Here is a 26,151-nt window from a genome sequence, read left to right as displayed (position 1 = left end):
ACCAAGTCAAACCACAGAATACATAATAATAAAACATAATTGTCATGTTTGGCAAAAAAAAATAAAAAAATACAGTGCAAAGCAAATCAGCTTCCAAATCGGCATCCAGTCTGAGATGGGGATTTTAAAATGGCCACAAGTGAGAAGAAGTATTTTAGGGGTTCCAATGACTATTGAAAAAATAATGAATAAATGTTTAATTACATATATTCTCCAGAATTTGACATGTTGTAATCTTCAAATGCTGAATGGAAAACCAACCAATGATTACCTGCTTCTTTTATAGAAAAATAGACTCCGCTGTACCATATAATTCAGCTGTACATTTGGGTATATTGAATATACAGTATATTGTAATTACAGCAAAAATACCTTTTAAATCCATTAGCATGCTCAGGTGAGGTTATCTAAGGTCAACAGATGGCTTAATGACTCTTTAGAAAGAAAAAAAACTGCAACAATTCACATTGCTCATTTATAAACAGATCTCACCCAATAAACAAAAACAAAAAAGCAGCGTGACCGTAGTCGCTTTGTTATGTTTCATTGGAGCTTTTTTAAAGACTTGGATTGGGTTTGCTACATTTCAATATATTAAAATCTATTTAGATTACAGTGAGCCTTAGTTACAGGTTGACATGTGGAAATGAAACCTCTTGTTGTCATATTTCTTATTGGGTTCTGGAGTGCAGTTTGCGAATATGAAAAGCTATTTGGAAATGTTGAACTGATAAAACAATCGGTTTTCAAAGCTGCCCAGTGGAGTTTTGTTGTAAACAAAGTGATGTTCACATTCAGTCTCGTCTTTGTGTGGTTCCTTGAGATACAACCGCTATACAAATCTGCTCCAGAGTGCTTCTAGTGGTCCAAGACCCTGCAGGGTGCCTTTTAGTGTTCAATTACTTCTCCAAATACCTGCTCTAACTGGGACTGTGTTTTATCTCAGTGAGATTAAATGATCTATCGTGACAATGAACAAAAAAACTGATGCAAATGCAGAAGATAAGAGTACAGACAGCTCTTAAAGCAGTAGTGGGGATAGTAATTGAGGGTTTAGCATCAGTGCCGGTGTAGTAATGTCCGCTGACTCCAAAATGCCTAAATAAAATATGTATTCATGCGTCGCCTCACTGACGTCTGGTGGGAAGTACAAACAGCATCTGCTTTGTGCTTTTAATGCTCAAGGGAGACATACGAAGGAGGAATATGACAAAACGGCAACGTAATAAATCCAGTTTACCAGCAGCCACTTCTCAGTTACTCAACATGGGCCTAAATGTACGTTCAAAGACAACCTGACTAAGGGATCATCTAAAAGAAACAACTAAAACAGAACTCAAATCAGCACCTTTTTGTCCGAGAGACACGGAATCATAATGAAGAACTGTTAATCAAACAGAAATCAGCATTAAAAGGGTCGGAAAAGTCTTGGTCGTGCAATGAAAGGAACCAAAAGCTGCAAATCTGTGTTTGTAAATGTGGCCATCATTGGTGGTGGGGGGGCGGTGGGAGGGGGGGGGGGGGTCACGACAGACACAGACAAAACGAGCTTCTTCTTTAAACCAAAACGTTTGTAAATGTGGCCATCATTGGTGGTGGGGGGGCGGTGGGAGGGGGGGGGGGGGTCACGACAGACACAGACAAAACGAGCTTCTTCTTTAAACCAAAACGTTTGTAAATGTGGCCATCATTGGTGGTGGGGGGGCGGTGGGAGGGGGGGGGGGGGTCACGACAGACACAGACAAAACGAGCTTCTTCTTTAAACCAAAACGTTTCTAGATCGTATGAAGCCTTTAAGACTTTCAAGACAAAGCTTATTGAACTTTTAGGAATGCTGTCAGGAAAAGGACATTTCACTCAGAGTTAGACAAAAAAAATGTTTTTATTTTTAAAGTGATACTTTCCACTTCCTCTGGTGTTTAATTGGGTAAATCGTCCCGATTGAGCGTTTAGCATCCTTGACTAACTTAAAGCGTTTTTCAAGAATCAAGGTGAATAAATGGCGGCAGCAGGAAAGGAGCAGCACACTGTTAAGCTGCCGTTTGCAAAAATATGAGAGCTGTACTCATCTAAACCACCAGGCGGCGCTGCTACAAAAGCACAAACCGCTTCCCTGATAAAGCTCAACATCCTTCTTACAAACACACACGAGGCCTTTGGCTCTGTGTTGTGTCTATTCATCTAAAGATGTGGATCAAAAATACATCCAATAATGTCCCTTTGCTTCATTTGCTTTTACTGACATTTCGCTTTGTGAACCTTCTCCGCCCTTTTGCTTCTTGTGGCTGAACACAATCTCAAAGGCTCGGATAACAGTTGGTTTTAAGTCCCTGCAAGAGGAATTTCATGCCAACAATGTTGGCTGGCAGAGCAGGAAAAACCATAACATTTATGAACTCTTGGAAAAGGGTCAGTATAAGAGGATGAAACCTGCAAGAACAACCAGTAGATCCTTTAAATGAAGTGTGAGATGTTTCCAATTCACATACCAAATATGTTTCAGCGTTACATTTTAGAAAAGGTTTTACATCCTGGCAGGAAAAACAAACTAATCTCCAAGATATTACTTCATAATTCACATTTCGTGACCTTATTGGTTTCCTTCGACGCTGGAGAGTCATCCTTCACGTTTGGCTCAATGTGAACGCAGCGAGAGCAGGCGGAAAATCTGAGACCGAGCTTAAACACCAGTGGCAATTGGCAACTGGGTTCATTAGGAAATATTTAGTAGAAAAGGTTCAGAAAGAAGGAAAAAACACAGAGAAAAAAAAAGAAAAAAAAACGAAGAAGGTCTGACCCGTTTCCCCAAACGTCCTAGAATGTACCATCGGTTACCTACTTTGTAGGGTCAAATGTGGACAATGGGGGCAAAGTCCTGCAGCTCAAGTCCTCTGCCTGGTTCCTCCTTTTCCTTGGCATTAGAGAATGGGTTATTCAGGGGGTGGTGGTTAGGAGGAGATGTTTCAGTTCGTCTCGTTGGTTTTGTCCCCAGTCTGTTTGTCCTGGAGGACGGTTACAAGCGACTCCCACGCTGCTTGGCACTGCAGAGTGGGGGGGGGGGGGTTATGCAAAAAATATATAGTTTGCTCAGCGTACTACACCCAATAGATCAGGGCACCAACTCTGATTTGACTAATGACACAACATGAGCCGAGAGCGACTCGCACCGCCTCCATGCCGTGGTGGTTTCTCTCTTACCTTTACCCTCCTATAAATTGAGTTTCTGCCACGGCAGCAGGAAAGCTACTCGCTAGAGGCCCCGCTCACGCCACTCGGGCTTGTGATACTCAGCAAAACAGACCGTTCCCGACTCACACTGTGGGTCTTTTATGTGATTGTGGAAAACCAGAATCTCTTTTGAAATAATTGCTTTTAAAAAATATTGCAGCTAATACAGATAATATCATCAGTTTCTTTTCCAACCCGTATATAAAGTGTTTTGATCAATGAACTACAGGAGCATCACGTCCCCCCCAAAAAGAGATGAAATGCTGCGGGTACCTTCTCGTAGTGGTGGATGTTCCTGTCGGCCATGCCGGTGAGAAGCTGCTTGAAGTCTTGTCTCTTGTTGCTCTGCCAGCGCTCCCAGTCCGCCTTCAGGTCGGCGTTGAAACACTCCACTTTGTCCTGGCACTTCTCCACCTCCACTGGCATCTACGGAGAGACAGAGACAACTACGGCTACAGGGGCGTTCAGGGAACATTATACATCGGTTTGAGGGGGGGGGGGGGGGGTCTAGGTGGTTTTGGAGGAGGAGAGGGCAGCGTTAGAGATGTGGGAAGCATGACAAAGTGAAGAAGACGTTGCGCAGTTCTTTCTCGGCGGAGTCACCGTGACACATTCAGACGGGGGGGGGGGGGGGGGGGGGGGGGAGGAGGCGGCTTACTGGCGTTCGGTCCTCCTGTTTGCGCAACATTGCGGCTTCCAGTCGGCCCTCGTACTCCGCCTGGCTCTGGTCTCGCTTCCTCAAAACGTTCTGCAATCAACCACAAAGCACCCACGGTTACATTTTGCAAAAAAACAACAAGGGAAATATTAAAGCGAGAGGTGTTAATTGAAGAGGATGTGAGCGGACAACATGACGCCGCTGAGAGATGCCCAAAGGGAAAGTATAGTAACTAGAATTCCAAAAAGGTGGCGACGCTGCGTATAAACCTAAACAGATCAGAATGGTATGATTTGCGAATCCTCTCAAACATACACCCACCTTCATGGACTCCACGTACAGGATGTACTCTCGGAGCACGGGCAGGAAGTCCTGGCTCATGCCCTCACCCAGGTCCTCCAGCGCTCCGCAGCACGTCGCCACGCAGCCGCCCACACCCTCCAGGGGGCGCCGCAGCTCTCCCTCCGATGCCACCCAGCTGGAGTACACAGTGCCGTACTCGCGCAGCTCCGTTAGGTACTCTGGTGGGGGTTTAAAAGGAGGAGGAGGTGGTGGTGGTTGTTGTTAGACAAGCAAACAGGAAAAAAAGAAAGAAAAAAAAAGAAAGATGCAGCCCTTTTCATACTTCTTAATGGCATGCGGATAATCTGTGCACCAATTTGAGGGTGGAGCTCAACTGAAAAACTAATAAAAAGCAAAAACGTCTCTTTCCTGGCAGGTGACATGGAGTGATTGGCATGTGTAATTGGAAAATGTGTATTTGCTGCATTACACAGGAGAGAGGGCGATGCCTTGTCACTGTGCTGCTTAGTCAAGCATGCGCGACATTTGCATTTTCTTTTTTTTTTTCTTTTACACTGTCAGCTGGCAGGTCGGCTTTTTTACAGTTCCCAGAGATTCCATTTGATCTCCAATATGGAAACAAGGTGCTTTGCATGGTTGCAGACTGGGACACTGAACCCCGGACAGATGGCGACGTCGAGCATTTCTCGCGGCAGATGTCAGGAACTCACAAGATCACATGTCATGCAGGAGGTGGGCCTGCACTTATCACCCGTGTAACCGCAACGCCAAAGGTCTGTGAAGGGGGGGTAAGGGGTACTTTAAACAAACAACAGCACTGAGTCAATACTGCTGATGAATTCCAAACCAGCTAGTTTCAAGCCAAAGACCGAACCTTTGCATGAAATGAGCTGACCACCAGCTGACCACAAGCACAATGGAACTGGGAAGATACAAAACAGCTGCCAATAAGCAGGCCTCCCGAGAGAAGCAGTAGAGCGTAGGTCATTGGAAAACTGTTATAAAACGTCATTTCCTGGTGCCTAAAATACACGAGAAGTAGTAATAATGAAGAAGTGGCTTCAGCTCTCCAACCAGAAAGGACTCAAAGAGAATAAAAAGTTCAACGAGGCTCTCTGTCTTTCATTGTATTGATTGTGTTATGTCATATTCTGGTTTAATTCGTGAATATCTCTCTTTATTGCCCAATTACAATCAATAAACTGGTTTGTGACCATCTGCTGGGCCCTCAAACATTTAAAGGGTGACTCGGTTTTATTGGACCTTGCAAGGGACCGAAGTTGCATATCAAAAACCCCCATAATAAAATAATCAAACACTTCTAGGTGACACAAGTGACCTTATTATTATCAGTGTTGCTCTAATACCCGACTGCTCTTTGAGGATCCTCTGAGCGATGCGGTCGATGGTTCCCAGTTTCTGGTTGAAGGTGTCCAGGTATTCTCCCATGGCGCAGAACTCGGGCGGCCGCGCCCGCAGCTTGTAGCCTCCGGCCACCTGCTTCACCGACTCGCCCACCTTGGTGAGCAGGGCCAGACCCTGACGCTTGTTCAGGTCCTGCACACACACGCACACGCACACGCACACACACACACACACACGGGGAGAGATAACGGCCCACAAATGAAGTTCAATTTCAAACACAGATGTTAGCAAGCTTGTTTTTCACATTGTGTGATTCATGGATGAATGTATCGTTAATAATTAGCTAATCCAATGTTTAGTCCATTTTTTCCCTACAGTTAATGTGCGTAAAATTGTAACGCCCACAGCTGCTTTTATGTTTGATTCCTGATAAGTATTTTGTTACCTATTTTATATGGATCTAGTATGTTTATAGCAGACTCTAACTCACTGGGATCATTGAGGTCTTGATCTGATAGCAGATCCAGAGCAACCACACAAAAGGAAGCTGAGGGTCTGTATTTTGTGGGAATGCATTGTACTAAAACACCACCGCTGAGATAAAACAAAAATGTTATGTACACTACAACGAGGTGCTAAATAAAGTGAAAAGTGTGCAAACATGTGACAGGAAAAGCAATGACTGACTAACCAGAATTTACCCCGTGTGTTAATCATAGTGAGAAATAATGTCTTTCCTCTAAAAAAACCCCAGAATAATCAAAAGGTGAAATTCCAGACTTTGTGTTGCCTCACCTTGGCAGTCAGGAAAGCGTTTAAATGCGGGTTGAAGGAGAGTACCGGGTGGTCGGCAACTCGCTTCAGGAACTTGTCCAAAGCTTTCATCCTCGTCTCCACAAACTCCTCTGAGAAACGGTCCACCACACCCTTCATCACGAACTTCTCCGGCAGCGGCTGGAGAGGAAGAGGAGAAGCAGAGAGTGAATCGAAGGGCGTGTCGACCGACGAAAACGGACGCCAGGGCGCGCTGTGGCTCCTTTCACCTACAGGGATGAGGTGGGTCGGCTGGCTGTCCTCCAACTTGCTCCTCAGCCAGTCAAAGTCCTGGTAGCGCCGCCGCACGCAGTACTCGGGCAGGTCAAACTCTACCCGTGACGTCTGGGGACAGAGCCCGCACAGCCCATTTAGCATAAATATACACGCTTAACGACCTTGAAATATAGCTGACACTGCACACACACGCACACACACACACACACACACATTCCCTCTCTCTATTACAAGACTGGTTTAGAAGACAGTTTCCCCCCCCCCCGCGTGCGCTCAATTAACACTTGTGTTCATAGCGGGCTGTGATATTTGTCTACGGCCTCCGAACTGAAGCGCCACAGCGCACATAGCAACTGTCGTCATGGCCGCAACCCTGCAGCTCCTAGCAGCGTCTTCCTCCGCATCGCTTTCTTTCATTACTGGGCGGAAAGGCCTCCGGAGCTACGGTTACCTGCTGAAGGTCAGAGCGGGTTTAGTCCCACTGTTTACTAGCAGATAGATGTGGAGGGGGGAAACAGAGGATCCACCTGGTAAACACAAGTCCCTGAATACATCTCCCCTGTGGAATAGAAATGGGGTTTTATTGGAAGACTAAGGGAGGGGATTTCTTAACTAGAGTCCTGTCTGTTCCTACCCGCCTGGGATACAATATTTGACTTACTGTGTCAAGATCATGAAACATCATGAAACACAACAAAAAGGAAGACTACTTTTTCTCCGTGCTGGGTGACCTACTCCCAATGGCAAAACGATATTCATTTTAAGAATCAAAATGGGTAAGTAATTGTTTAGGGTTGGCTAAAACATGGTAAACAAATACCATGATCCCCCCCCCCCCCCTCCTCCCGCCATTATTTCACTCTGACCCTGGTGTCCACAGAACCCCAAGTGGGCAGTGTCCCCATGAAACCGGCCAATAGCAGACCTTGGTGGAGACTCTGTAGGTGATGTAGGTCTCCATGGTGGACACGTGTTTCTTTGGGTCGTCGACCGTGACGAACAAGTCACGGGTCTCTGCGGTCTCCACGTAGGGGTCCCGGACAGCTGCGTCCAGATCGTCGTCCAGCTGCAGCCTGTTGAACAGCGACGACGTGGAGGCGGGACTCGACGTCTCCACCGGCGTGCCATTGGTCAGGGCCGCTTCCTGCGCGGACGGGGACAGTGACATCAAACCGAGATGCTGCGATGGGAGACGCTGGGAACAAAAGACCTGATAGTTTGGTAATCCAGCTGTTTCTCTCCGTCAACGGGGCTCTTGTTGAGGCTGCTGATGCTGCTGCGCACCTCGTCTGACACTGCGCCTGACGCTCTAATTTTAATGATGGACGAGAGGGGGAAAATTGAGCTTTTGTGCAGTGGGTGATACTTTTTCCACAGCCCCAATACAAAAAAAATTGGCTTGCTATACCCTTGCTCGACTGAAAAAAAGAAAAAAAAAAGATTCCTTATAGATTTTTATAGGGAATGTTGCTATTATAACTTGTTTTTCTCCATTAAGAGATGATGCATTACTTCCTATATAAGTTGCATCAGCATCTGGCTCTACAAACACAGATCTGACCACAATCAAACAGATACAGAACTATATACAGATGATTCCAAGATGACGCTCTTCAACAGCAGGTAGGTCCATGAAAATATTACGCTCCAATACTTATTCTGACAATTTAGAGGTTTGTATTGTAGCAACTAGGGAGCAAACAACCAATTTCACCCACAGGCTCCATCCAAACACAGCAAGTGGTCATAAGAACTATAAAAAGCAAATAACTAGAAAAAGGTGGAGGCTGTGGAAAGTTTTACTCCTATAATAAAAAAGGGACAACCTCTGGAGTTAAAAAAATTAGATCTCTACATCGGATTGAAATGCTGTTGCTTCACATTTAGAAGAGAATATTTTTATTTGTAACCACTGCAACAGGATGGTAGGGAGAGTCAGTAGGGCTGCATTATTAAAACTGGATTTTTAAATTAAAACTAACCAAAAAGTCTTTGAAACAACCCTCTCAGCCCCATTTGATTTGGCAAACACTTCACAGCAGTCCTCTGCAGGAACATCTCGCATCACAGGAGGAAGGAACTTATTTCCAGGTCACGGTGTAAGTGTGGAAAGCACATAATGTTCAACCTTTATCGCTTTTGCTGAAACACAATGTTTCGATGCCTGGAGTGAATTTAATTAATTTTCAAATCATTTAAAAAAGCCTCTCTTTTACTTTCACACCATGCAACTCTACACACACATTTTATTCTCAGCCCTTCTCTCTCTCGCTGCTACAGTAACCCACCCACACACAAGCTGCTGACATTGGTCATGCACTTTTTACACTCCGCTACCAACTTGCACTGGTGATCACAGTTCACACAATTGCATTAAGTTGCATCATTACACCACTGTGAATGAACAACCAGGCCACCGCAACACAGCCACACACTGGAGGTAAGGAAGAAAATATTATACCGAGGTGGGCAGACCACATCTGTTTTCATGCGATGTTGGTAGATGCGCTGATTTAAATATAATAACATTAATTAAATGTTAATATGTGATTATTTTTGTGAGCAGGAAACGGGTGTAACTGGGGTTTTATTTGTCATTGTAATACTGTGAAGAGCTTAAATGTTGCAATTCAGGGCTTAAAACATTTGAAAACATAATGGACAACTTTAGCTGAGAAATAGCTTTAAAAGAATGCTACGATGTTGCTCATTATGTCCACATTAAATTATCTTGGTGGACTGTTTCGTCAGGAGACATTTTGACTTGTGGAAATGGGATAACTACAGCCAGCGCTCCCAGGACCCGGAGACCAAAACAGCTGGAGGTTAGACAACCAATATTACATTACATTCAAGATATTATTTTACCAATTACACCTGCTGGGATTTGTAAGAAAGGGATGTTAAAACTGGATGTGCCGAAATTGATCGTGTTCACTGGTTGATTCGTCGGTTTTAACTTATTTTCAAGAATGCCCTGTTTAGAAATCCTTTGGAAAAAAAATCTGCTCCACACCAAAAAGCAATTACTTGTCCCCAAACCCATGTTCTTCCACTCTTATTGAAGCGTGTTGACAGACTATTACCTGGGTCAGGGGCATCAAACTATGACTATGCCTATGACTCAAACAGAGAGGCTCTTCACATTTTCAATTAGTTTGGAGGATATTTTTTTTGCCTCTGGTTGTCTTTTTTTTAATGGCGGAAATTGGCTTCCATAATGGTATGGATGAATTACAAAAATGTATTATATTGAAGAATGAATCACAGCATCATTTACCAGCGAGAATAAATGCAACAGCTGTGTGTCACTCTTTAAAGAAGCCATGCAGAAAGAATCAGAGCTGTGTTTGCTCGGTGTATATATATATTTATATTGTTGACTGTGACGATAGCTATACGACGTTAGCCAACAAAGACGGTTTTATTGGTGGGGTTTAAGCTTTCAGGAAACTGGGATTCGGTGGAGAGAGCTCAAACGGTCACGTGCTCAAAAGCAAACAGAAATAATAAACATTGATCCAGTTTCCTCCGCTAAACTTCCATCACTTTGCTACTTGCATTTATCCTTAAGTACCGGGGTCAGACTGAAAACAGATTAGTGCACCGTTTTTTTGCGGTTAACCGTCCTCCACCCACCGGGTGATCTCTAACGGGTCCCGGATGAGCCCCGGCGGACCGTACCTTGTCCCCTCCGACGACGCTGACGGTGACGGAGAGCTGCTCCTCGGCGCCGGAGAGCGGGTGGAGGATCTCCGCGATGGGCTTCTGCCCCGAGCTGGCCATGCACCTCGGAGCACTAACACTCATCCTGCGGGAAAGCGGAAAGACGTGGCCGGGTTTCTGGGGACAACGGCTGTCCGGTTCTCCGCTGCTGATACGCAAAAGTATAGAGAGGAAGGCGTTTTTTCTCCCTTCGGTGTCTCTTCAGTTGATCTGTTACACCCGCTGGTTGGTTACTACAGTCAGCTGACTCCCAATGCGCAGCTCCGGAAATTGCAGTACACGAACCCGGATGTAAACACATGCATCACGTGCCAACAGGCAACTAATGGAACCATAAAGATCGTCTAATTAGAAGATGAATGAACTGTTGTTGAAACGCTAACTCTGCTTATTTTTGTAATGTACTGCTTAACATGTATTTAACATAGAAAGCACCATGTCAAAGATCAGACAGTGTGAACCAAATGGAAACGGTTTGCTGTAAGCAACTGCACTTCAAATTAAGATTTTTTTTTAATATTCATCAAACTATTATTCCAAAAGTCGATATTTAACACTCAAATATTGGTCATTTAAAGCAGTTAATTGTCGGCTTTAAAACATTTGATGATCATCACAATAAAAGCATAATAAAATGTGATGTAGTTTTTGTTCAGTATTTCTATATTATATATTTGAATTCCAATTTACATGCACTGGACTTGGACTCAAAATAAAAGCATTATTTTTTATCTTTATATAAATTACCTTATCATTCTTGTCTATTAGTCATCTGTGCCGTTTCTCCGGTTCTCATCGGTTACTCTTTTGAATACCGGAAATAGAATAGAGTGGCACCTCTTCGTGTTTAACACTATCTAACCCATCTTTCGGACAAACCGGTCCTTGGTTTCAAGAAGTAAAATGCGACTCATCACCCGTACATAAGCAGGAGTTTTATTCTTATTTTAAACTTTCAGCTAACGTTTCTGTTACAAAAGCAAGTACTGTGTAGTTTATCCAGCTCCAGTTTGTGTGATATCCCCCCGGGGGACTTTTATCGTATTGCGTTATAGACTAGGGCAACATTAGCTGGGTGGAAGGAAACACAAATAAAACGTAAACCATCAGCTCCTAAAGCCCTTCAGTTCTTCGTTACTTTGACCTGCCTCTCGCAACCTGTATGGAAATGGCTACTAATCCTCCAGGACCAGGTAATTCGTTAGTTTCGGGACAAACGTTATTGAGGGCTTTGTCTTTATCTCGCTGTAACTGCAGGGGCGTAGCATCGAAATCTGCCCCCCGTAAACATGTTTTGCTCTCTGGTTCCCGCAGAGGGAGTTGATCGAGCTCTAATTGTCTTTCATTCTATGTTCATTTCACACCAATATAAAAGCTGGAAAAAACATAAATATTTAATAAAAAAATATATGTATGTATGATTATTATTTGGGGTTCAAAATATCTGTAGATGAATACAGTGACGCTAGTTAATGCATATTGTTGCATCCCTCTCTCACTGTCTCTTCCCTTACTGTTTTTCTACATCCAGCCGTCCCAAATAAGGCTCGAGTGGCGATCCTGGCAGAGCTGGAGAAAGAGAGGAGACGGCTTTTGAGCACCCCAGGAGCGAGGTAGGGATAGTATCCAGATATTCAGGATCATGAGCATCAGTCACAACCTCGGGAGGAACCTTTTTATGGAGGCACTAAAGCATTGGAATAGTCTATGTATATCAATAGTTTGTTTGTCAATACTCTCCATCTCCTCCTGTAGCATTTCGCTGTCCAGACCGAGTCTGAAGGATTTCCGGGACAACGCAGAACAGCAGCACATCGCTGCCCAGCAGAAAGCTGCCCTGCAGGTGTGACAGTCAGACCCAAATCACAGCTTGATTTTATTCCACACAAGTTTCACATACAGAAACATGCAGCAGAACAAATAGAACAAATCAATACTTCAGTTACTCATCCTAGTCATACATTTACTCAGTTACATTTAGTTGCAGAGCAATTATGGAGTTTAGTTTTTAGAGGACAAGGAGGAGAGAGAAGTTTCAAGACAAATTAACCATCCAAAAGAACTATGAAGAGGCTTGGTGGACACTGCTTGGTAGTTGGTGCACTAACACTGCGATTTGCTTTGATTAAAGTCTCGGAAATCATTTTTGCTACACACAGAGACTTAGATTAGCTTAGCATGAAAACTGGAAATGGGAAAAAAATCTAGCTAGCTCTGTCCAAATGTCCCAAAATCAAGCTACAAGCATGTTAATTGCTGAAACATTGTTCAATTAATAGCAATATAAAATGGTGATTTTTGGTCAGTATTAACTTTTTCCCGACTGTCTTCTCTTGCAGCATGCACACACACACTCATCGGGCTTCTTCATCACCCAGGACTCCTCATTTGGGAACCTCATCCTCCCAGTCATTCCACGCCTGGAGCCTGAGTCTTGACCTTTTTACCTTACGTCGTCCTCCTGCCGCCCGGTGCGACACATTCAGACGACACACACACACACCGGACCCACCCGTCTCCCACTCTCCCTCTTTTAAGTGTTTGATTATTAATGGACAGTCGTTTGTCCCATCGTAAACGATCTCAGGAGAGTGTGTATCTGTCATTTTTACATTTTCCAGACCAACAGGCTGACTTCTGAATTTAGGGAAGCTGTCAAAATAAGTAGCAAGAAGGTTCCAGAAAGCTGTGTTACAACCTGTGAAATGGCACAAGGGATAAAAAACAAGATTACAGAAATACTTTAATCGCTATCCTGCATTTGTTGCGTTTCACAGCATTGATCCACAACACTTTTGGTCAGGGTTTTACTTTTTTTTTTTTTCAACATTTGGATAATAAAATTGCTACATTCAATTAGATATTGAATTTCAGTTTCTTATTTTTGCAAATATAAAAAGATGGTGTTAGCAGCAAAGAACCGCTATGTTCACACAGGATTTAGGAGTAGTAATGTTTCCTCACTTCGAATGTATTCCTTTCTGAAGCGAAAGAATATCCATGTCTAACTTCACAATGCAATTCATACTATTAGACAGACCTAAAAAAATCCACGCAACATGCATAAAAAAAACAACTTCTTGATCAGACTATTGACTGAAACTTTGAAAGTGATGCCATTTAATCAGAAAGTGGCTAGTGGCTATTTCCCCCCATGTGAGTCTATATGTGTGTCGTCATGGCTAAACGCGGACTCTCTAGTTTCAGCTCGATGGCGTTGGAACCGTGCAAGATGCAGCCATGAAACTTTAGAGGAAAGTGTAGTGTGAAGGTGAAGGCCAAGTTTCATAATGGGTGGGGTCCATCATCAAGGGGCTAAAGGTAAGGTGTTGATAAGAGCCATTAACCCCCCCCCTCACAATAAACTTTTCGCCCCTGGTCAAATTTGGTGTAGCGGCATGTGGAGATCGCATCCCTTGTTATTGTTTTGTTGTTAAAACGGGGTAATAATGCATCCTCAGCTACAATGACTGTTTCATATGACAGGCTCGGAGAAGCTGACAACAAGAGCTTATTCTTTCTTTCAACCACTCGAGTATAACTTTAGCCTGAGTGTCACGTGACCACTGACCACACAATGATACAGCTTTGTGAAAAGGGAAATTAGAATTACAACAGAAAGTCATACAATTCGTGAAACTTGTTGAGGACCATAAACTCAGAAGGTTCATTATCCAAGCCTCCAGGGGTGGGCTTCCTTTTTTTTTTACACGTAGGCCTACGTGAAGAATGCGTTGCGGTCTTCAGATTCGGCCGCTGCGGTCAGTCACTTCGACACTATGGGCAGCAGTTCGCCTTTTGCCTTCATGGTTTTGATCTTGGCCTTGATGCCGTCGTCCATGGCCTGTCGGCAGCGGTGGGCATAATGGGCCAGCGTCTCCTCCTTCTCGTCCCACGGTGCCATGGCGTCAAACACCACGGGGGCAGCCAGACTGAGCTCGGCTATGGCCGCCGTGCGGGAGATTGTGTTGCGGTCCACGCCCACCCGGTCGAAGGCCACCTTCATGGAAACGCTGCGGCGAAACTCCTGCAGGGCCGCCACGTAGCGCGCTATGACGCCCGCCACGTTTTTCACTGGAGGGGGACGGGGGGGACAGCGAGAGAGACACATCAGAACGCGTGAAAAGGAAGACAAGTGCCGTGCTTAGTGTTAACAACTCGTACTACTCTAAGGCTGTACAAGTCTCCCGCTGTGTCGTGTCCTTACTCCTCACGCGCGGGTTCTCTCCGTCCCGGCTTCTCTTGCTCTTCAGGGTGCGCTGGCCGTGGTCCAGAGGGTGAAGCTCCATTTCCTCAAAGGAGTCGAACAGCATCGGGGAATCGACCCCTTGCACGTCGTCAGAAGAGGGCACGTGTGAACTTCCCGCCTCCATCGGGTCGGAGCAGCAAGGCCACCTCTTTTCTAGTAGCAGAAATAGGACAAGTGAATTCAGCTAATATGGATCTATATTAATGACAGGTCTAAAATAAACATTTTTTCCCTGTCATTTCATCTACATTTTGAGTTGATTGTAGAGGTTTAAAAAACATTAGATTGTAGATTGTAGAAACTGGTCATTTAATTTACTATTGCAGTACTATCTTTGTTACTGTTAGTATTTATTTTATCAAAATATCCTTCACCATTGTGTGAGCAACCTTAAAGCGCTCACACAATGGTGAGCAACCTTAAATTGTAATTTTTCCACAGAAAGAAATGTTATCTGAAATGTTCAGGTGTTGAATTCACCTGAACATTTCAGACCAGGCCCCACCTGGCCGCAGTTTGTCTTGCAGAAAGTCACAGATGAGTTCCGCTTTCTTGGTGAGTTCATTCTGCAGGAGCTCTTTGTCCTGCTTCAGGCCGGAGATGATGTCCGTCATCTGCTGGTTACGGCTGCGTTCTGCACGCAGTAACGCGTGCAGCGTCTCCAGCTCGTCCTGCTCCCCTGCAGATACGCATACGAACGCAACAAAGAAACCCCAGCAGTCAGTAAAAAGAAGTTGCCCACAAACATTTGGTAAGATAGCCTTATATATTGGATTTATGTAATAAACAATACTATAACATGTAACATACACGTAATAATACTGTGTAATGTATGCTTGTGTCAACTTATTTTCAATTAAATCAGGGGTAGGAAGTTCATTTCTGTGTTATTGGGCAGAAATGCCATTGAAACCTTTCAACATATTGTAATTTATTTTTCTTTCCTAAGAAACTTTGCTGATATTTCTTTGTTTTCCTAGTTGTTACCAGTGCGGGAATAGTAATTTCCTGCAGGATATTTTCCCAAAAGGGACTGGTCCTCATGTCTGTATTTGCACATAATCCAATAGGAACAAGCTCCATCTCTTCACTTCTTGGGGGATTGGCCAAAGTATCCCGACACACAATAGATTTCCTAAGCCAGGAGGACATGCAGGAGTCTATTTTTATCCTGGGGCTGCTTGAATTACATTATGCTGAAAGGTAATCATGAAATGTATAGCCCAATGGTGCCAAAAATAAACTGCCATATGCTATATCGTAACATTTGCTCCTTTTTTAGCCACAAAGAAATATTCCCATGATCCTCACTACTGATTGAGACCGGGCCCTATTGAGGATGCATTGAGGTGTGAACTCTGCCCGTGCAGGTTTTTTGAAGCCTCAGGACAAAGCCGTACCCGCGGTCCTCTCCGTGGCCCCTGTGGCGGAGCAGCTCCTCTCGGCCCGCTCCGTGTTCCCCGTCGTGCAGCCGCCTCCTCCCAGCGGCTCCGTCCCTGGGCCCTCTGACCTCTCACACCCCAGATACTGCCCATGCAGTGGGTGAGGGGGGGGTGAAAGGTGCTTTTTGGGAAACAGTGCGCACGTGATTTGAGAGTGTGTGTTTGTTGCCCGAGAAGCCAGTGACTCGTGACCGGCGTCCGCGGCCGCTGCATTGGCAGCAGCGTCGTGGTCCTCGGCACAGGTCGCTTCTATCTTGACCGTCTTCCTGGTTATTGCTCCTCCTGGTGCCCCGCCTCTTTTCCTGGATGGGCGAGGCTCGCAGTCACCGTCTTCGTCCATGGCCGAGGAATCACACCCAGCGATGTCAAACCGCTGGCTGCTGCTTTCCTCCCCGACTGGTGCTGCCTCGCCATAGCAGAGGTCACGTGACGCTCTCGCTGTCACCTTTAAGGTGACAATGAGATAGTAGAATAGAAGTTGGACATTAGTCAGGCCTGGGACGTTTAACAAAAGATGAATTTCATTTGCAATATGTGAACTGAATGATTCAGTGATTCAAAGCTTTTTTCAAATAAAGACAAGAACAAAGAAAAGGTATAACTAGAATCTCCACTAACCTTACTGGACCAGCGACCTCCAACAAACCTTTCCTGGCCTTGGCTGGTGTTTGTTGAGCCTCTCCAGCTGTTGTTATGGTCACTGAGGGGCCAGTGGTAGGAGTGGCCGGCAGCACAACCCCACACGGCAACAGGTACACTGCTACCATGGAGACCAGGTTCAGGAGTCAGCTCATTTCCATGGGAACCACAGGTGAGGTGCTGCAGGCTGGGGATGAGGTCGCAGATGGTTCCGTGGCTGTGAGCCCAGCGGACCAGTTTACAAAGACTGTCCGAGGTGGTCTTAACTGGGTCGGACATGATATGAACCTGGAGAAGAGAGAGGGGGACGTGTCTTCAGGTTGGATTGGTTTGTCGCAGTGGTTTAAATCCTACAGAAGTTAAATTACTTATGAAGGTTTACTATTTTCGTGCCAATGAACGCTGTAAGTATATATCTCATTAAATATTTGCGATTCAACTGAATCACTTTTACCATTATGCCAGAAACACCTTCAAGTATGTTCATTTGGTTCACCATCTTTAGTTTCCAGCATTGCTAAAATGTATTAGGAGATGATAGAAAGAGGTTGAGTCAATTATCATGTCATGATAAAGAAAAAGCTTAATATTTATTCAGGATTCTGGAACCAGGAAATACGTGACATTTTGCTAAGCAAATAAACGCATTATTCAACAATGAAAAGAGTTATTTTTGGTTGGTAAGATAATTGTCAATATTGCCTATTTGGCAATTATTCGTTTTAATTCTATAATAAATCAGCACTATAAATGTATTGACAAAAGTTCAAAATATTTCTGCCAAATGATTAAAATAAAAGCCAAACTCTCTGTAGAGTTTCACACTCACAAAACAACACAGCTGACAAGTGACTTAAACAACTTTTAGATTTAGAGAAAACTACAATAAAACCAACAAACGGAGGACTTCCTTTATGTCCATCACGCCTGTCTGCGGGCAAATCACAATTCATCACAAGAACAAAGCGATAAATCAGTCACATGCCTTATATTTACCTTTTTTTAAATACTATCATTTAAAACATTGCCGCTCATCACGACGTCCTCGTTTATTCCAAACGTATCGGCGACTTCAACGAAGCGACTATGAGTTATGTTCTGATGCAAATGATGTGTGCTGAATTATCATGAATAACACATCAGCTGTAACGTTACAACGTTTGTTTAATTACGACATTCTTTGTCTGAAAGCAAAGAGTGTTACCGGAATCCGGAGGGGACGTTTCTGTACCGCCCCCTGCTGGTCGGGAGGAGCCACGGCGCAATGCTGGATTACACCGACCTCTAACGGCCCCTGTGGGTCAACGTGTAAATAATATTATATCATGTTATATTGTCTTTATTTTGAAATGTTCACTTTTATTGAGGTTAAAGTGTAAAGAAAATACATTGCCCATATTAAGGCCTAGCATTTACTTACTTATTTCTCAATTCCCTCCGAGATGTGTTTAGCAAATATGCAAAACACATTGTGGAGGGAATTATTGTATATTCATTAAATGGTTTTTCTTCATTGTGATGGACGAGTTTGATTCTTGGAGCCGTTCAAACGTGATTTCGTGAGGAAATACAGCCGAGGCCACAGGGTTTAACTACAAGTGTGTGTTTTCTTTATTTAAGTTGCATTACAACACACAACGCAATACGCGCTACGTAACTCGTGAGATTGTTCATACGCCAACGTTCAAATATTGAAAACCCCGGGATTTCACTTTGTTTCCATGTGTGAATCCAGCGACTTGACTGAACTCGCTGTGGGCTCCACCCTCCGCTCCTCAGCCCGGCCGCTACGTGTTCGGACGCCTGCCTTCAGCCGACGGGGCATCTGCCACAAGAGAGGCAGGAAAAGAAGCGTCCCCCCCCCGGCTCCTGTCTGCGGGACAACGGCCCCTACGCGACCGGAGCAACTTCGACAACTTTCAAGTGTCAACGGAAGCGTCCTTTCGGAGACGGGATTTCGCACGAGGACACGGTTTTTACGGATTAAGTTCGGCATGGAAACAAATGCTATTTGAGAGGAGAGAGAGAGAGGGAGAGGGAGGGAGAGAGGAGGTGGGTGTCGGGTACGAGCCCGTGTGTTTCTCTGCTTCTTCTTTCCTGCACGCTTCTTGAATACGAGCCTCTTTGTGTTGACAAAAGTGGCAACAACAAAAAATAGTCCCAATTGTTGCTGCCGTTGCGTCATCTCGTTCTTCAAACATCTGGGGCTATTAAAGCCTTAATCCCCGGTGGGGAGGGGTGTGGGTGGCGGCGGCGGGGGGGGGCGGGGGCAAAAAGAAAAATAATTGAAACAACCAAAAAACAACTTTTCCACCACAACCATGGCGTTGAAGGCCAAAGTGTTGTACGACTTCTGCTCCGAACACCCGGGTGAGATCTCCATAACGGAGAACGAGCTGGTGACTCTGTACAGCGAGGAGGAGCTGGATGGCTGGCTGGAGGGGAAGAACAGCAGGGGGGATGAAGGCCTCCTCCCCGCCTCCTATGTGGAGATCCTCAGGGAACCCGTCCCCTGCGCCGCCAGCAACAACGGCCTGTCCTCGCCTCCCAAAATCAAAGCCGTGATGCCCGCCCACCCTTCCTACGCGTCCCCGCCGCCGGACGCCCAGTCCCAGAGGGGACCCGGGGCCGGCAGCGGCGGGAGCGGTGGAGGGAGCTTCCACACCAGCCAGGGCAGCGACGACGACTGGGACGACGACTGGGACGAAGGCTCCCCGGGCGCCGGCGCGTCCCAGGGTCTCGGCAGGTCGCCCCCCTTGTACCCGGTGACCACCTCCTTGCCCGCGGGGCGGCGAGAGAGCAGCCAGCAGCATCAACAAGCCAAGAGCTCGGCGACCGTGGGGAGGAACCTCAACAGGTTCTCCACCTTCGTGAAGTCGGGCGGGGAGGCCTTCCTGCTCGGGGAGGCGTCCGCCTTGGTGAGGGACGGGGACAGGATCTTCGTGGTGATGGGGAAGCATGGGCCGGAGTGGCAGGAGGACCCCTACCCGTTCACCTGCACCATTGACGACCCCACCAAGCAGACCAAGTTCAAAGGCATGAAGAGCTACATGTCGTACGGCTTGACCCCGACGCACACCAACGTACAGGTGAACCGCAGGTACGGGCCGGCTTCCTGCTTCTCTCCTCTTCCCTCCTTGCTCTTTTTCAAGCTTCTTTCTTCACCGGATCCCCGCCGATCCCCTTGCATCCTTCTTTTGTTTTCACTCCTTCTAACCGACAAACAAACCCTCTCCCTCCCTTCCCATCAACTCAAAATCTCCCGGTGCACAAACCTGCCTCCTATTCCATCGCCCCCCCCCGCAGGTACAAGCACTTTGACTGGCTGTACGCTCGGCTGGTGGAGCGTTTCCCGGTCATCTCGGTCCCCCACCTGCCGGAGAAGCAGGCCACGGGCCGCTTCGAGGAGGACTTCATCTCCAAGCGGAGGAAGGGCCTGATCTGGTGGATGAACCACATGACCAGCCACCCGGTGCTGGCGCGCTGTGACGTTTTCCAGCATTTCCTGACGTGCGGAGCGGACGAGAAGGCCTGGAAACAGGGCAAGAGGAAGGCAGAGAGGGATGAGTTGGTGGGGTCCAATTTCTTCCTCACCATCAGGTAGGAGGCCGGGTTGTGGACCGCTCTTGGTTCCTATCACAAGCTCATGAAAAGCATTGAGAACTTGACCGAAAAGCCTGTGATTTGCTTGAGATTTAAATACAATGATCATTCCGCAATCACTGTTGAGGGCGTAGGTAACCCAAGATCTACACCAATAAGGGCAGGAAATAGACCACAATGCAACACAAATCCGGTTTTCAGTAAGGCCCACGGACCTTTTTCACTTGATAAACCACTCCTCTGGATCCAGTTACAGCCCAGCCCCGATTGTTAAAGGGAAGTATAGGCTGGTAGCTGAAGTACATGGTCTGATTAAATATAAGCTACGCTGACAGAATTACAGAAGTGTGAGTAAAGTGCACGCAGACAAAAACAACAACATCAACACTGTTAAAAATAGAAGTAAAATAATAATATACGGTCTTATTTTGTTCACAGTGTGTCAAAGAGATGGGTACTTACTTTTTGAGGTGCTGGGGTACGTTATAATATTGTGTCAGATGTTCCTGTTATTTTGTCCACCCGCTCCTAACGATATGAACTGGAGAATATTTGCCCTTGAGTAAGACGCCGTTATCAGTTCTCCTTATTTGCTTGAGAGCGAGCACGAGATAAGTGGAACACAGATACGACAACTAAAGGTGATGTAATGCTATGATGAAAAAAACACAAGGGACTCTCAAAGTGAAGCCACCACTTCTAAAATGGCCGCCACATGTCACGCTTGCCCTGCAGCACTCCCGCTGTCCCGCTGGACCTCCAGGAAGTCGAGAGCAAGATCGAAGGCTTCAAGACCTTCACCAAGAGGATGGACGAGAACATCGTGGTCGTGAACGCCACCATCAACGAGTTTGCCCGCAAGCAGATGACGGGGTTCAAGAAGGAGTACCAGAAGGTGGGACAGTCCTTCAGCCTCCTCGGGCAGGCGTTCGAGCTGGACCAGCAGGCCTACTCGGCGGGCCTGAACAGAGCCATCGCCTACACCGGCGAGGCCTACGAGGCGGTGGGGGAGTATTTCGCCGAGCAGCCGCGCCACGACCTGGCGCCCATTTCTGACCTGCTGGACCTCTACAAAGGACACCTGGCCAATTTCCCCGACATCGTCCACGTGCAGAAGGGTGAGTGTGTGTGTGTGTGGTTATGCAAACTCAGTGAGGCCATTTGCAACCACGTAATTTCAATTGGAGGTGTTGGAAACACATCGTATCCCTTTGCTAACGTCGGGGTCTCTTTAGCACACCTACGTCACCACCTTTTTAATGTGAGATGTGAATGCCAAACATGTCATACACCCCCCCCCCCCCCCCCGGGGGGGGAACAAAAAGGAAATTGTAGAATGAAGTAAGTGAAAAGGGTTACTAAAAGGAATTCCATTAAACCTCGAGATACAGCGTTGCAAGAAATCAAACGGATGCATGGCGTAGCCTTTTTACAGGGAGGTCAGAGGTCAAGGCTTGGCTTCAGATGGAGCTGGTGGGGACGGAGCGGTCAGATCGTTACAACGCCAGGCCCTTCGCTCTCAGCTTTCCTGCAACTGGCTGTACAATCTCTTATCAAACAAAAACACCAAGATATTTATTGACTTTTTCGTAGATTGCAAAAGAATGTAATATGTCTCCAGCCTGCAGCCTCCCCATGTATTAATCTTGTGAATGTAAAGGCAGATAACTCACCGAGACCCACATTCGGTTCGTTTCAACATCTGTTTTCCTTCATTGAATCGTCTAACTTGGTGGAAAACTGAAACCAGCAGCAAGTTCGTTGTAACACTCTGGTACTGTGAGAGCATGTTCTCGCTCACAGGAAATCACAGGAAAACACGCACACACACACACGCACACAGACGTGTACAAAGGACTTGCTGAGTGAGCGCAGAGAGTTGGCTTGTTAGTTCCCTGCAGGTTGGGAGGAGGGACTTGGCATCCAAAGGCCTGACGTTTGCCAAACCTAGAGGCAGCCTATAGTCTGCTGAGCTCTGTTCTCAGCTACGGGACCAGCCTGAATCCCAAATGTCTCGTCCACCGGCAGCAGTTCATCCTCTTCCTGATTGACAAGTAACCCATTATTTGAGGTCCCACAAAGACTTTGAACACCGTTCACTTCCGATGTACTTCAAGGCAACCTTCCGATTAGGATTTCTTTAGTAATAAGCTTACGTCTAACAAATATTTAGGAAATTCTCACTAGATTTAGTGACGTTCTGAGCTAGTGCTGCTAGCTACTATAAGTGTGCAGAACTGGGTTGGATCATTTTTAGTAGTCATGCATGCAGTATCAGCATCAAGATATCAAGTGTTTAAGGATATGATATCATCATTCTTGCCTTCTGAGAACCTCATAAAAACACTTCATTCACTCATTCTTTCACTTCTGGAAACCATAAGTAGCGTTGCTTTCAGTAAAGCAAGAAAAAGAGGAACAGAGATTTGTCTCTTATTTATTTCTAAATTTAAGCTTACGAGTTTCACACGGGGGAGTCCTTGACTCCTCCTCAATCGCTCATGAACTTTGAGTAATTCACGACTGCTGCAACAGGAAACCTTTCTGTCTCTGAGTCCTCCACAATTTACATAAGCGTGTATTTTCTACCTCCACGGTTCAACGTTCCACCACTATCTACCATGTCATTTAGCTCTGAACAGTTCTGCAGTAACAACCACAGAGCAACATCATGACGGCATTGCAGCAGAAAAGCAGCTGCTGGGCTCTGGGGAAGGAACGCTTTGTTGACCTAAATGTGTCCGTCTGTCATCGCCGGTTCGGTCTGTGAGGTCCGTAGCACACACATCTGATTTGAATGAGCGCACAGATTCTTGGGCCTCTTGTCCTGCGTTGCCCCGGGACTGCAGGAATGCAGAATGGAGCCGTCTCAGGATTAGTTTCCCCTCCTCCTCTTTTCTTCTCCCTCTTTTCTTATATCCTCCCAGTGATACAGCGAGTTAACCAGAAAGAGGAAGAAGAAGAAGAAAATGGGAGGTGTGTGTGAAAGAAAGAGAGGGAATAAATTTAAGTTTGTCGAGCCGTGTGTGTGTGTGTGTGTGTGTGTGTGTGTGTGTGTGTGTGTGTGTGTAACATGCTGCCATGTTAGAGCTGTACTACTAGAGTTCCTCTTTCACCTTTTTTTAACATGGATCCAACTCTGCCAGCTTTAGTCACTCTGAACTGTACATTGTGAGTCATAGCTGGGTGTCGGGTGACTTCAAGGATCCTGGAAAAAGTCTTTAATAATTGTTTGTTTCACCCTTTTATTCCTTTAACTAGAGGTTGTGCTAGTTTGCTCCCGGCTAGCTGTCATCCCGTCAGCTTCTGTAACTTAATGTAACAAAGGGTTCAAATGTGGAATATATGTCAGGTCTTGTGTTTAACTCGTCTTTTCACCGATCTCCACCGCGTTTTGTTTTTTTCCAGGTGCCCTGACAAAGGTCAGAGACTGTCCGAAGCAAGAAGGCGAGCTGCACGACCGCTGCAACATCATTTCCTGCGCCACGCTGGCGGAGATCCAGCACTTCCACCGCACGCGCGTACGGGACTTCCGCTCCCAGATGCAGCACCACCTGCGCCAGCAGATCGTCTTCTTCCAGAAGATCACCGCCAAGCTGGAGGACGCGCTTCAGAAATACGACGACGACCAGTAGGAAGAGATGGGGGTGAGAACGGAGAAGTAGAACTTCAAGAGGGCGGAGCTTGAAGAGAAGTCCAGACCGAGATAATTGAGTTGTTCTGTCTTGCATTAAAGGAGAACCTCTTCAGGTCTTTTTTTATGGGAGATTTGTTTTAGATGTAGCTTGCATCAAGAATTATAAGAAAGGCAACCACTCTTTTTGAAAAACAATATAGATCACTGGACTGTGGAAAGATAACTTCTTGGATTATCTTGATGCCCTTGATGAATGTACCAGTAAGTGGGATTTTGCTGACGCTACAGGCACATCTCCAGCGACGGATATTAAAAACAGCTGCCTCTCGACGTGACAGGGCAGCCTCTCTATTCCCAGTTCCAGGGTCACGTGATCTCTCCATACGGCCTTCCTACTTTATGGAAACCGTCTGTTGTCTGACTCGGTAACACAACAGAAACCCAGGCACAAAACTCCCCGAATAGATTAAACGAGATCTTTTAACGGTTGAAAGGCAGGACTCTTTCTGTTTTCTCTACTTGAATGACCTGTTCAGTATTGTTTTGATGGGCCATGACATAATGTAAGTGTTTGTTTGTGAATAGTGAAAGGGTGAAACATGGGTGGAATCTGGAATCTAATGAATGCGTTTGCCTACTTCTGATGTCTAACATCTGTCACAGCTCGGATGCTGTCACATCTTTGCTATATCATGACATGAATATCTTTGTTGTTCTGCATTTTAGTTTATGTCTTGCCAGAATGGAATCTCTAACTGATCTTCGACTGATTTTAAAACTTATTTCGGCAGACTATCTAACAGTTCTTTTTGTTATTTGAACCTCAAGTCCACATCTGTTTTTCTGATTACCCTGTAAGAGAGAAGCTCAGAGGTCAGACTCAGGGTACAGAAACAGCAACTTGATGGATGCCTCTTGGCATGAAATCTTCGAATCCACATCCTCCTGTTTGAAGCCACCGCCTGGAGGTTCTTCTGTGATTCTAGTCTTTTTTTACATTTAAAAAGAGTTTAAAGACAATCCTGTTGTAAGTCGTGTTTATTTTCCTATTCCGTCTTTGTGGCACTCCAACTTCAGGGACGTAACTTGATTAATGGTTGCTCTTTCAAATGTGCTAACCTGTAAAACATAGCACACAATTCAGTTTGTTGTAGGTCCTGAATAAAAGTGTTATTATGTCACTAAGAGGGAAGCTTAGAGGTGAAGACAATCAATATAAAGTCTATGCTTACATTGAATATTTCTCGTAAAATTGACACTTTACATTCCTGTCATGGGTTTTTACTTCACATGGTTTAGAATAGGATTGTGTTCCTCACATTTTCTACAATGAAGTCAATACCTAAAACGGTCAATGTAACACCATGGGAACAGTATTTCAGTTAAAAATGTACGTTATATATATATATATATAATTTTATATTTATAGTTCCATTTGACTCGTTCTGTGTCTTTTAATTAGTGTTTTATTTCAACATTATCATTATTCATTATTCTAAACACCTGCTCCATCATTTTTTTTTTTTTGTTATCACTGTTTTGTCTCCGAAGCAGGAGCAGTCCAGCCGCTGATATATGACACCAGAGTTCCCAGTCTGCAGGTCAGGTTACTGCCGTTGCAGGCTTTTCATTATTTAGACCTGCCTCTTGTTCCCTGTTTTCAATTTCTCATTTACTGGTTTCACAAATCATTTCAAATTCTTCGTGAATCTGAGCTTCAGTTTCAATTCATAAAGATTCCATACACAAAACAAAGCTCACCGGCTCTCTAAAGGAAGATCCACTTCCACTAAGCGTTTAAAGTATCTTGATAGGAGTCCCTTTTTGGGGTCATTTGAATCTGCAGTACATCTAGATGAATGCCTTGGGATGTTTCACTATTGAATGGCTTCGCTGGCCGAGGCCTATTTCTGAGTTACATAAAAGCTAAAGGGGAGTTATGCAAATGTCCCCCAACTTTCAAGATGCACAGCCTGTTGATGTGAGTCATTCAAATAAAGGACTTAAAGACTGAGGCATTGCTCTCCATTGACTGGTGATTGCATGCACGCGCTTGAGATTGACGCACAGGATGCTTTAAGAAGTCGTTTTTATTAAAAAATAAATTCTTCACAGTGCATTGCAAACAGGCTGACATAAAAGGGTCCATGAGTGACAAATACATCATTTCAAAAATAAGGAAGCTACCGGTCTCCACACCTCACCGTGTATTGGTTTATTAGAAAACTCACAACGCACCTCTTCCAGCTGT

General features: G+C 45.4%; 4 protein-coding genes across 7 annotated transcripts; 2 read left to right on the top strand and 2 right to left on the bottom strand.

The window, feature by feature from the left end:
• Positions 1 to 1,710: 1,710 nt before the first annotated feature.
• snx30 (sorting nexin family member 30) lies at positions 1,711 to 10,947 on the bottom strand. 2 transcript variants are annotated; one of them, XM_037484203.2, is made up of 9 exons: positions 10,289 to 10,947; positions 7,530 to 7,799; positions 6,602 to 6,712; positions 6,350 to 6,508; positions 5,557 to 5,746; positions 4,208 to 4,407; positions 3,887 to 3,976; positions 3,502 to 3,654; positions 1,711 to 3,041 (listed from the first exon to the last, which is right to left on the bottom strand). In XM_037484203.2, exons 1-9 carry the CDS (start codon positions 10,412 to 10,414, stop codon positions 2,964 to 2,966), a joined length of 1,377 nt encoding a protein of 458 aa, XP_037340100.1. In that variant the 5' UTR covers positions 10,415 to 10,947; the 3' UTR covers positions 1,711 to 2,963. The 2 variants fall into 2 exon arrangements, with proteins under 2 accessions (XP_037340100.1, XP_037340102.1); XM_037484205.2 differs by having other exon boundaries at positions 7,530 to 7,748; positions 10,289 to 10,941.
• Positions 8,907 to 13,191, top strand: inip (ints3 and nabp interacting protein). 2 transcript variants are annotated; one of them, XM_037484210.2, is made up of 4 exons: positions 8,907 to 9,044; positions 11,862 to 11,943; positions 12,086 to 12,173; positions 12,670 to 13,191. In XM_037484210.2, exons 1-4 carry the CDS (start codon positions 9,005 to 9,007, stop codon positions 12,766 to 12,768), a joined length of 309 nt encoding a protein of 102 aa, XP_037340107.1. In that variant the 5' UTR covers positions 8,907 to 9,004; the 3' UTR covers positions 12,769 to 13,191. The 2 variants fall into 2 exon arrangements, with proteins under 2 accessions (XP_037340107.1, XP_037340108.1); XM_037484211.2 differs by lacking the exon at positions 8,907 to 9,044 and adding an exon at positions 11,160 to 11,523.
• LOC119226334 (uncharacterized) lies at positions 13,103 to 18,018 on the bottom strand. 2 transcript variants are annotated; one of them, XM_037484199.2, is made up of 6 exons: positions 17,657 to 18,018; positions 16,640 to 16,948; positions 15,980 to 16,466; positions 15,085 to 15,258; positions 14,538 to 14,732; positions 13,103 to 14,404 (listed from the first exon to the last, which is right to left on the bottom strand). In XM_037484199.2, exons 2-6 carry the CDS (start codon positions 16,937 to 16,939, stop codon positions 14,097 to 14,099), a joined length of 1,464 nt encoding a protein of 487 aa, XP_037340096.2. In that variant the 5' UTR covers positions 16,940 to 16,948; positions 17,657 to 18,018; the 3' UTR covers positions 13,103 to 14,096. The 2 variants fall into 2 exon arrangements, with proteins under 2 accessions (XP_037340096.2, XP_037340095.2); XM_037484198.2 differs by lacking the exon at positions 17,657 to 18,018 and adding an exon at positions 17,115 to 17,379.
• Positions 18,019 to 18,930: 912 nt separating this feature from the next.
• Positions 18,931 to 25,914, top strand: LOC119226333 (sorting nexin-18-like). Its single transcript, XM_037484197.2, has 4 exons — positions 18,931 to 19,760; positions 19,967 to 20,260; positions 20,999 to 21,381; positions 23,672 to 25,914. Exons 1-4 carry the CDS (start codon positions 18,982 to 18,984, stop codon positions 23,896 to 23,898), a joined length of 1,683 nt encoding a protein of 560 aa, XP_037340094.1. The 5' UTR covers positions 18,931 to 18,981; the 3' UTR covers positions 23,899 to 25,914.
• The last annotated feature ends 237 nt before the right edge of the window (positions 25,915 to 26,151 follow it).

The sequence above is a fragment of the Pungitius pungitius genome, chromosome 18 (assembly GCF_949316345.1).
Source record: "Pungitius pungitius chromosome 18, fPunPun2.1, whole genome shotgun sequence".
Classification (NCBI taxonomy): Eukaryota; Metazoa; Chordata; class Actinopteri; order Perciformes; family Gasterosteidae; genus Pungitius; species Pungitius pungitius.
This window is presented reverse-complemented; position numbering and strand designations above follow the sequence as displayed.